Consider the following 12,553-nt stretch of genomic DNA (forward strand, 5'->3'; position numbering starts at 1 on the left):
ACAAAATTACAGCCTAAACAACAGCACACACGCAGCTAACAACTATTAAACAATCGCAACAGCACAAAGTCCTTAAAGAACTCGAAGGAGTCAACACTCCCTAGCAAGACCGCTCAATTTCTCGTTTGAGCTCAATTCAACTCTCTCAAGTCTCCCGATTTGTCTACTGGCTGACTGGTTCTTGTCTGTGCACCTTCGTCTTTTATAGTTCCCATTACAGATTTTGAATGCTCTAGAACGTGTCCTAATGGAGTTATCACCAAATTTCTCAAATTTCTAGGTACTTTATTTTTATCGCCAAAGTCACCTAATGGTTGTCGTTTGTCGTCAAGGTCGCAGATATTCCTCAGTAGGAGACTTATTGTACAGAAAGCAATATTACTAATTCATAGCATCATATATAATATGTTAAAATATTTATATCTTATCATTAAAGCTTGTCCATTATTTTATGAAATACTCAACTATTTCATCAAATAATAAATTATCTCAATTAAAGTCTAAATTTCTAATTATTCTATTGTTTAACTTGCTATTTTATAGCATAATCATCTACACCTTTTTAAAGTGTAAAATAACCGATATGAATCATCCCACTTTTTATTATTAATTACTATATTGCGATATTAAAGATTATTTTAATTTAAGGTCCGAATTCAAACGGTTATAAAATATTCATGTATTGTGTCAATAAAAATTTATTTGATTCAAAGATAATTAAATATAGTTTCAAATTCTATTTTTGTAATCCTTGCAATAATAAATGACTTTACTATGTCTTTGTATAAATGACATTTATTATTCAGTATAATTCACTTAATTCATTTTATTCTTTAACTGTCTATCATTAACTGATTAAAGGAATAACTAATTGGATGCGAAATTATTAATTTATTATAGGATTTAACTTAATGGGATAAAATTTTCTCATAAAAACTTCTCATAAAACATGGTACTCTATAAAGTAACTGAATTTTACATTTTAACCGTAACACGTATATTTGTTGATGGACTTTGCATTAATCTGAACCAAAGCTGAAAGGATATACATTACACACCCATAACAATGTATTTTCAAAAATATCTGTATTCTTAAAATGAACAATAGTTTAGGGAAGAATTATTTCCTCATCGTGTTTTATCTGATTTCAAAATTAAGTTCAGTAATTTCATTTAAGTATGTGCATTTTAAAATACTCCTTTCCTTTTCTAGTTTTCGATTGCATAAAAGACACCGAAAGCTGTCAAAATACCTCATGTTCTCATGTGTGTCTCACGGAAACTTGCGTGCAAGCAGGTAAGATTCCCGTTGCTTTTCTCTCGAACGTAATTTAGAAAAAGTAATTCGAGATTTTTAATCATACTCCTCAAACGCATGCATGGCATTAGATAAAAGATAAATAACTTTTTTTTTCTCTTTTAAAAATGTTTCGAAAAAAAAGCAAAAAATAAAATAAAAATCCGGGATAAATATTCAGATAACGTAGATCTGGATCAATAGGCTTTATTTTTTGGTAACCCGTGGTTTGAACAGCGTTTACTATCGAATAACTGATTAATTAAATAGTCAATACTGTTCCGAAACATCTAGAAAATTGCTGTGTGTTCCTTTTTTCCGATATCTATCTATTATCGACGATGAGCAGGTGGTTCTTGAGAGTTTTCAAGGCATTTTCTCATACGTTTAAAGTTTCAAGCACTCTTTTTAAAAATCTGCATAGAAAATTATCTAGGTTTTGATATGCATTATTTTAAGCAAGAGAAGAAATTTTTTGGTTTTTCTTATTTTAAAGATAATTTTGCTTCATGGAACTCAATTAATATTTTTTTTCTGTTTCGTTCTGTTCAAATAATAGACTTGCAAAAATCCTATGCATCAAAAATTTCGTAATTTTTAAATGCAGAAATTTCTAAATTTTCCTTAAAAATTATTTAAAAAAATTAATTTTATACGTTTAGACTTTGTTAATTTTCGTTGAGAATTTTGGAAATCATTAAATAGGATTATAATAATTTTTTTACAAATTTATATACATTTTTGTATACCAACAATATATATATATATATGTATATATTTATAATTAGCATAGACGATACTTAAAATTATTATTTAATACATTTGCATATATCTAAGTAATATGATCGCTTTTCTTAATGGCAATCACATGAATATAAAGAACGCATTTCGACTTCATAGCTTATTTATAAATCTATAATATAAATGAAATTTTGAATTTGATCGAAACATTACATATAGCAGAAAGTTTTATATCTATATTTATTTTTTTCTTTGTGGTGTTTTTTTTATGTAACTATGATGCTCTGTAACCTAACCTACTTCTTAAAAAAATTCAGTCAATTTTTAAAAACAAATTTTTATTAGTATATGAAAAATTAGGAATACTTTTTAAAATTATTTCCTACTTTTAATCTTTAATTTCTAGCTCATTATTACAACTATAAAGAGAATTAGCAGCCATTTTTTTCTTATACTCGTTACCCAGCGGTACCATATAGATTGAATCAAAATTTAATTAAATTAATCGAATAAATAATAATTAAATTCTGAAAGTATTCAAGTACTACATTTTCATTCAGAACATACGAGTGTAAGAAATATGATAACCCCAACAGATCGAGTAGTAAAAGGAAAATCGATCCAATATTCGATCTTTTCCAAGATAAAATATAAACATTCTGAAATGATTATTCTCCAAGCAGTTCTGAGCTAATTATCGTTTCTATCCGACCTTTAATTTATATCTGCATAAAAAATATGCAACCTCTCTAACCAACGGGACAAAGAATATAATCCATCATATTCTAGCACATCTTTTCTCACACAGAATATTAATTCCATCTTCTGATCCCAACTAAAGCTTGTACTAGCCAAATCCATTCACGTGCTGCCTTAGAGATTTACGGCTGATCTTACTTCCATCTCACGTGCCTTGTAATCCTTAACAGCCGCCACTCTACTCAAGAACATGGATCCTCTAGTGTCCCCCTGCGAAGATTTCTACCAGTTTGCTTGTGGGAAGTGGCCCCAGCACCACGAATTGCCCAGCGACAGGTCATACTACGACACATTCTCTCTCATGAAAGACGAACTGAAAGCGAAGCTCAGAGGTAAGGATATTAATGAGAATGGCAATCCGTGACTTTGGTGGAGAAGATGGAAATCAGTCTGATGTGATATATTAATGCAAGGAATGTTGCTTGGGGTAGTTTGATACTATGGTAAATCAGTGACTAAAAAAAAGATTATAATTTCTGTTGTTGTTTTTCCAATAAATTATGCTTACTATTAACTATGGTGGAACTTGGTTAAATCATATCTGGCAAGCTGACAGTAAAAATTATTCGTATCCAAAAATTCTGATTCAAAATAATTGAATCTAAAGATGATTAAGGAATAAAAAGAAAAGACAATTTTTGGAGAAAGTGCATCTTTAAAGAATATAATTTCCAACATTAAAAAATATTTAATAAATAATAAAAATTAATAAATAACAGTAAATGACAAAATGGTCATTTTATAATTTTTTGAAATATTTTTATAATTTTAACACATATGTAAAGATAATATTAAAACGGCACTTCAAATACAAAAATGGAACAATTCCTATTTCACTTCCCTCTTTACTTTTAAAACATTTCCAAAATCAATATATATATATTGAATACTTTGTTCTGCAGTAAAATTTTTGAATTCTTAAATGAACTATTTTTTTTTATTCTTCTGTATAAGAAAAAATAATTCGATTTAAAATATCAACTAAACGTATTTAAGGGAAGAAAACAATTTTTATTACTTTTAGAGCTGCAAATAAATTTTAGTTATAGATGATATTTTCATGTGATGTAAATAGGAAATTAGTAGGATCAGAATAAAATCCGAATTAATATTAAAAATTCTGGCTGGATATTAAAAAGACCTATAGAATCAGTTGTTAGACATTATAATAACTTCAGTAGGTTAGGTGTAAACTTTTAAATTATTTTTGAAATAGAGAAAAAAATGGATATAGTTGCCTAGAAAAAATATAACTGGCAAAATTTCAGATCAATATCGGCATTATTCTTTAAACTATTCAGCCTTTTAAAAAAGAAGATTCATCACGAGAAGCCTATAAGAATATTATAGATATTATTAAGTATTTTTCTTGCTTTTCTGTTCGAATTCACAAACCAAAAAAACTTTATATATTATAATACAATTCTACAATTTAAATAATATCATAACGGGGGAAAATGGTTAAAAAAAGCTGTGGAAATTTGTTCTCAAATATTAAATTCATGAACTTTTAATTCGAGTATAAATTGTCACAAAGCAACACTTTTTTCCCCGTTACAAATTTGATTTTCATCTCTTTTTTTTCCAAAAATCAATCAAAATGACACTGTTTGAAATCGTAGAATGAAGCTTTTCGAATACGGCATTTTTTTAACTACCCCCGAATTCGATAAATAAAAAAGTATTTAAAAGCATCTTGCAACTAATGTATGTTTTTTTTTGACAAAAATGTATTTTTCATAAAGTAATGTAGATACTGATCTGAATTTTTTATCATTTTCTTCTGTATAAAATGCAGCTACGTGAAATTCAAAAACATTTTGCTGATTTTTTTTTTAAATGAAAAATATTTTACCAAATTACCCAGTAACATATCTAGGTGCAAATTTAGAAACCTGTTTTAGGTAGCCAGCTTAACAACCTAAACCGATAAAATTACTGTTAAGTATTTTTTCCATGTCAAAGTACGATATCACTGGCTTTCAATCCTCCTAGGTGCCTTTGTGTTGAATTTAACATTTCGAGGTCCAACGGCGCTCTAGATCCAAATATTCTGTGCTACATAATACATGTGCATACTTTTTTATTAGTAGTAGAGATACAGAAAGATATTTATAATTCATAGCATTTTCTGCAGGCCGATGCTCCTTAGCAATGCAAGCGTATTTTTTAAGTGATTTCTTTAAATGATATTTACTAAAATGTTGTAAGTTGAAATGTTTTAAAAGTTTTAAATTAATTTCTTCAACAAAGAATTAAAATTTTTAAAAACGCGAAAATGTGCAACTACATTCATTCTGAAGATAATCATTCCTTTGTAAAATTAAACAGTTTTAAAATTATTTATAAGCTAGAGGAGAATTGGATTAAAATAAATTCATCAATTAGAAGATATATGTATAAACCTTTTACTTTTATAAAATAAAGGGTTGAGAATTCTAATATATTTATATTTATATATTTCTCAATCAGTTTTTAATATATCAATCCATTTCTTCTAAAATCTTATCAAATAAATTCTAGCATTAATATTCAATCACTAAGCCTAAGCATTCATTCCTTAAAAATAATCTTTTGACCACAGATAAAATTAGTTGTTTATTAAAATAAAACTATATTTCAAAAGATTCATAAGTATATTGTGAAAGCATTTATATTGAAAGAATAATATATTTTTTAGAATTATTAGAAGAACCCATAATAGAAGAAGACAGCAATGCAACTATTAGTGCAAAGAATCTTTATGCGTCTTGTATGAATGAAAGTAAGTAGATTATCAATATTATTTCTTTGTAAAAAAAAAAAAAATGATGATGGGTTATTAGGGAGTTAGTCACGTTTGAATCCGAAATACTATGACGAAAATTGTATTAATACAGAATATTAGGGGAAAAAACGATCTTTTTTTAATAACATGGCAAATTTAACATTTTTTTTCGTATAGTGATATAATATCCGTAGGGTAGGGGGTTGAATTGTACTTATCCGTAAAATGCAATGTGTGGAATATCGATAAATTTACATGATTCCAAGAAAACTCCATGACGTCATACAGTAAAAAATTCCCTTGTATTTATATAAAATTTCTAAAATACTTTTCGAATTTTTGAGAGCATCTTAATATTTTTTAAATACACATTTTCATTGGCCGGAATTCACCACAAAGTATTGCTTTTAATAAGAAACATTTTCAAATTTAATGATAAACGCAGCAAAGATTTGAATGAAGTAGAATTTTTATAAATTCTTACAAGTTATTTTTCTATTATGTCTTTTTCACGTTAATTAAAAGAAGACAAAATAAAATATAAGAAAACTTGGTTTAAATAGTCAAGTATCCTGACATCCGCATAAGCAACTGCTACCTTTCTAAATTAAAAAAAGACAAATTAAGACGCCATGTTGGATAACCTTGAATAAGCACAAAAAAGTTTGAAGTATTAATGTTATATTTTTTTATATAAAAAAATATTATGATTGTCAAAAAATTTCGATTTCGAGCTTTTAACGAATTTCTATGTTTCATACATACCTGAGTCCGAACAACCCAACTTTTAGAATTATATCTTTGTCTGTAAATATAGTAATTCAAATATACAATGAACTAGATAAATGAAGTTTAACATACTTAATTATTATCAGAATTGCAAGTCTTTATTAAATTTTAGGCTAATTTTTTTCAAAAGGCAGATTATTTAGACGTCTGTAAATTATTATATGCAATATCTCGAAAATATAGCAGCTTAAATAAATAAAATTTAGAATTATTTCTGATAGTTAAAATTGTAGATATATGTCAATGTTAAGAAGCAGAAAACATGCTATAGTGCATCACGACATACAAAAGGCGGGGAATGAGAGCTTATGAATCGCGGAAATATTAAGGATTTGTTGCCTCTTTCCTTACACTACCCCAATGTTGCAATATGCTTAAATGATTCAGAAGAGGATATAAGAGATAGTCAGGTATAAATAAAGTAAAGAGTAATAAAAAAGAAGCCATAAAATAATAGGAACAATCTTCGTTAGATTTATATGACAAAAAAAAAATGCCAAAGAAATGTTTAACGTTATAAATAAAAAGTTTCCTTCCTAGTCATATTTACTGAAACAGCTGCATATCATTATTTCCTTAATCAAAAAAATGATTGATGTCTATGTTTTGTAGGAGCCATCGAAGAGCTTAAGGAACAGCCCCTTCTCATTCTCCTGGAGGAGCTCGGCGGCTGGCCCGTCACCAGCTCCAACTGGTCAGAGGATTCATTTGACTGGGTACACCAGATAGCGAAGCTGAGGCAGTTCAACAATGACATACTTCTTGGGCAGTGGGTGGCACCCGATGGAAAGAATTCCTCCATCAACATCATACAGGTGTCTTGTTTCTCAATTTCGCTTTTTTTTTATTAATTTCCATAAATGAAGCTTTTTTTGTCTAGCTTCTTTAAGACATGGCTATGTCAGATTTCCTTCGATCTCTTTGACATAGAAAGTATGGATTTGATTATCAAGATATAAAAAAAAAATATGCGGAATAAAAACAAATAAACAAAAACTGATACCAATTGGAAAGTGTTGCAATATATGAGGATTTGAAAGAAATTATTTCGTGTAAAGGATGGGGGAATGGGGGATACAGCATAACATGATTACATTATGTCTTATCTTCTAACAATTCTTACTTTATAATTCCGCAAACATAGAAATATTACCAACAAATCCTTATTGTTATCAACACGAAAAAAGCAGTCAATCATATTTTATAAATAACTACCCCTTAAACAAATCTCATGTTATGTCGAATATAAAACAGTTTTCAATTATTTCATAATAATGAGAAATAAATATGTGGTCAAAAAGTAAATCTTAATGTAAAAGAATACATTTTTATTCAATTAAATATTGTTAGCATAAATTATTTGCAGTGGTTAAAATAAGATTATTTTCTTACTTATTGCCGCTTATAATATTAAAGAATCTGGAATAAGATATTTTTATGAAAATTTTAACAATATCAGTAATTTTTGACACAAGTCGCGATCCGCTGTTGTTCGAAAGTTAGATTAATTCAAATATCAACGATAATTCAATATCATGCTTTAAGGTTTCATATTAAAAAAATATATTTAAGTAAGATGGAACTATGGCTCAAAATAAAGATAATGCGTTCCTTTACCTTCGAAACGATTTTAGTGGGTAATTTTATTATATTGTATGCTTTTTGTTCAGAAGCACGTCAAAATGCGATAATTATTATCACAATCCCGATATGGGTTCAATAAATTCAATCACTATGGCTTACTTAAATACCATTTTAACTAAATATTATACATATCAAGTTGATAGTTTTAGTCTCTATATCATGAAAATGATATCATTACTAATACAAATTTTAATAAATTGAAATTATAGAGAAAGTTTGAACTGAATTTTTTGAAAATTCGCTTCATTAAATAAACACGCCTTCTATAATCTTTAAACAGTACATTTATAGTACAGTACATACAGCTGAATTGTGAATGAAACTATGAAAATACGTCATCTCAAATCGATTTTCAAGATAATTTTTGTGAATTAGCGATTAAAATGTATTAATTATAAATGCGCAATATTTAGATAAAAATGATATTCAGTTAGATTTAATTTTTCAATTAAATACAATTAAAATATACTAAATCATATAATGGATTTATAAATTGATTTTTCAGAATTCTAACTCTCTCACCGGAATTACGCCTCTTTGTATTATTTTAGGGTTGAAAAAAGTGTTCTAGAACAAAGAAATTGAATTATTTTTTCCGCAATTTTTAACCATTTTTATTACTCTTTAATAATAATTCACAGAACTCGCAGTATTTTGCAATCCTTTCAAATATATATGTAGAACGACTGATGTATTTTTAATATCCATTACAACTTTGTTACAAATTGATATCGGAATTCTGTTTTACTCACTTTAGATCGATCAGGCTGATCTCGGGTTGCCCAGTCGAGAGTACTACATTCAAGGCACTCAGCAATTGGAGGCCTACGGCCGCTTCATGGTGGACATAGCTCAGTTACTCGGAGCATCACCGGAACAGGCAGAGAAGGACATGAGAGAAGTTCTGGAGTTCGAGACACTCCTGGCGAATGTAAGAAAATATGAATTAAGTATTCAGTACCAATAACGAGTGATTATTTCATCATATTAAATAAATGTTTTTAATATAATTCAATTCATTTTAAATAATTTATGCATCTTGCATTTCATGTCTTTTTCTATTTCCTTACAAAAAGAAGACAAAGAATTTTGTAACATTTTGTTTCAAATCAATTTATTTCATTAAATCTAGTGGATATATTTAGGGTCATTCGGATTGCTGTGGTATAAATAGCGATTATTTGTAATAATTTTATAACAATATTTTTTAAATTGCGATGAAAATTATGCAATTTTATAAAAATACATTTTAAGAATTTAAAGAAGAATTTGATTATTCCATTATTTTATAATAATCCTCTTTTATGTATATCTAGTCGTATACAAATGCTTTAGATAAAAACCTTTTCTTTGTATTTTGGCGAAGTGCACACTCTTAATAGATAATTTTGTTACATCCCCCTCATTCAAATCTTAAAACGGATGCTAATGCTATTACTATTTACTAACATTAAAGTTCCTTAAGTATAGAATTTAACGCCGACCTTTAAGGTCTTACACCCTTTCGGGTAGGCGAGTCGTCGTGGGGTAGACCAACATTAAAGTTCACAAATTCTTCTGCGTTTATTTTTTATTGTTATAGTGTTTCCGTCGATTTTGCTTTTTAAAATATAATCTATACCCAAAAAATTGCCTTTGCAATGCCCCTAGAGGCTGAAAAATGGAGAATCTACATATCTTGGCCTACCATATGCTATACCACAATGACAAAATTTAGACATATCTAGTTCATTTCTTCACTTAATATATTAAGAGACGGGAAATCTAACATTCATTCCCAATGAAAAATCAAACACTTGTATCAAATTATAGATTGTTTGATTCTCATTAAAACTTTAACAGCAACCAGTTTGAAAGGTAAGCATAGCATGAACACTTAACAAAAATTTAATCGAAGGAAAATTAGAATTTCAAAACAATACATGTCATGCATAATTAGGAAATAAAGAAAAACTTTAAGAAATTAAAGATATTTAGTAATGAGGTAAACATGTTCATACTGATTAATAAACGCCCAAGTTGACGGGACGAAGCAACCATTGCAGTAAGGGGAGGATATATCCCATACTAAGGAATATCTGCTTGTTGTTCTTCCTCTCGAACAGAAAATCATGCGTAACGATACTATGAATTCAATAAAACCTTTTTTTGTTTGATTCCATACTATATGCATTGTATTCATTTTGGGGCAACTATACTTCCTTCATCGTTGAATTACAAAATACTGTCTCTCATTTCTGAATTTCATATATCTCAGATGATTCCTCATGGAGTTATGATAAAAAAACGCACCTGTTGCTTAAGTTTTGCACACCAGTGTATATTTATATATATTTTATATAAAATATTTAATTGACGAAAATTTGGAACTATTCCAGTTTGAGAAACATGTATCTTATTTCCTATCATATCATACAAACTGCACAAAATTTTCCTATGCATTGTCATCAATGAAACTGTTTTGAAAAAGAAAGTCAAATTTAAAAAAAATATGCACTTTATTATTTCATACAGAAATTCTTTCAAGTGAAAAGATGGAAAAAGTAATAAAAAAATTGTCATAGAATACATGATTTAGAAAAATATTTCATATCGTCATTGAATGTGCAGTTTTTTACTGCGTTGTATTAATTATTTATAAGCATTTTTTTGTTATTTATATGCATTCTTAGTATTTGGACAGAGTTTAAAGTGGTGTTTCTTTGTTTTTAAGTTTACAATTCCAAGCGAAGAACGCAGAAATTACACAGCGATATATTTGAAGATGACATTAGCAGAACTACAGCAGAAAATTCCTTTGGTAAGGAACTTCCGTTTCAATTTTTTTTATATGATATTTGAAAAATGTATGAAAAGATGTTCCGAAACTGTAGTTTTCTGTTTTAGGAAGCCACGGGAATCTCTTTAGCATTAAGATAAATTAAATATTCAGAAAGAGCGAATTTTCGATTTATTTGAATTATCAAATCATTTCTTTATATAAGATATTTCCGTTTTACTAATTATAGTGTCATTTGATATTTCAAAGAAAATCCCACTTATTCTATTTTCGCATTACTTAAACCGAAACAATTTGCAAAAATTTAGTAAACAATAATAAACTTCATTCCGATTTTTCCCACAATATATTTTTGTCAATCATTTTACAGTTTATTCCTCTTTGTCAAAAAATATACTTAACTGAAAATTATTTCAAAAATCATTAATGTGAGAAACTGTATATTTATTCTTTGAAATATTTTAAACTCCATGCTACTTCTATTTTCTGAATTGGTTCATTTGCATTTAGGTAAACTGGACTCTGTATTTCAGCGTAGCCATGCCACTGGAACTGACTGAAGACGAAGAAGTCGTTGTATATGCTGTCCCTTATCTACTTTCGATGAGTGATCTCGTGGCAAATACGTCCAAAAGGTATATAAGTTCATAAGCCAGATAAAGTTATCTATTACCTTTGCCAAAGGATTCTGTTCTGTTTACTTACTATACGTAGACTTATTTCATGTATGTCGTAATTATATCAATGTCCTTTCAGAATTGTCATAGTAAATCATTATTGATTTTGCACTTTATGTAAAATTTACAACAAAGATCTTTATGTCATCTAAAAACAAGATATATGCTGTAAATTACTTTTGATTATTTTATATGTTTTTATTTATTTTATAAGTGTTGCAAATCCATAAAATATAGACAATAAACTTAACTTAAAGATTATCATTAATAAGCAAACATTAAAATATAAGAATGTAAAATAGAATCGTTCAGCATTAAAATTTTATATGCACCACAGAATATTCTTCATAATTAGTGTAATAACTCAGCGAGACTCTCTCTTGAACATTTCACTAATTAATATATAATAGAAAATTAAGAAAGCAATTTTCTAGTGATTGGAAGGATAATATATATATTTTAATAAATTCTTTTATATTATACTAAAAAGAACGGTGCTTAAAAGTGGATACACTTTAAAAGAAGACATCGTTGCTTATTTGTGAAATTAAATCATAAATGCAAGTACAACAAATTTCAAAATGCGTATTAAAAGCATACTTTAAATAAAAATCTACTCATTATGGAAAAAATGAGTGTTTTCACTATCATGCCTTCACTATCAACATTATGGGAAAAGGAAATATATATTTAGGATAACACAATGAGTTATACAAAAGGCAAAATGAAATATTAGTAGCAACAATGAAAATGATTTCAGGTTCTGAATTTCACTTCAAGAACGAAATAAATTGTATTATAATATGTCTAAAGAATCTTTTAAAAATTAATTAAAAATCGGAAGAATATTATTCCTGCACTGAATTGGTATCAGTTATTTGAATTTTAAGATAATGCAAAATTAAAATTTGAGCTATGACATTTTCGAAAGTTATCGTGAGAAAACGCCATAATTCTTCTAAATTTTGAATTAATATATTTGTAATTTAATTTTTTAAATACCCCGAGGTGCAATGTTTTATTCTCCAAGGTTGCATGAGTCAAATTTAGTAATTCTAAGGTTAAACGGTCTGGCATGTAAAGCGCTAATACAAACACAT

General features: G+C 27.8%; 1 protein-coding gene across 2 annotated transcripts in view; it reads left to right on the forward strand.

Moving 5' to 3' along the window:
• LOC129967039 (neprilysin-4-like) overlaps positions 1 to 12,553 on the forward strand; it is a 74,076-nt gene that overhangs the window by 42,859 nt on the left and 18,664 nt on the right. For both annotated transcript variants that reach the window (XM_056081677.1, XM_056081678.1), the window contains exons 4-10: positions 1,214 to 1,297; positions 2,968 to 3,129; positions 5,478 to 5,561; positions 6,966 to 7,168; positions 8,755 to 8,928; positions 10,711 to 10,797; positions 11,287 to 11,411. In XM_056081677.1, coding sequence (XP_055937652.1) covers positions 1,214 to 1,297; positions 2,968 to 3,129; positions 5,478 to 5,561; positions 6,966 to 7,168; positions 8,755 to 8,928; positions 10,711 to 10,797; positions 11,287 to 11,411 — 919 coding nt within the window. The remainder of the gene's footprint in view (positions 1 to 1,213; positions 1,298 to 2,967; positions 3,130 to 5,477; positions 5,562 to 6,965; positions 7,169 to 8,754; positions 8,929 to 10,710; positions 10,798 to 11,286; positions 11,412 to 12,553) is intronic.

Source organism: Argiope bruennichi, chromosome 4 (genome assembly GCF_947563725.1).
Source record: "Argiope bruennichi chromosome 4, qqArgBrue1.1, whole genome shotgun sequence".
NCBI lineage: Eukaryota > Metazoa > Arthropoda > Arachnida > Araneae > Araneidae > Argiope > Argiope bruennichi.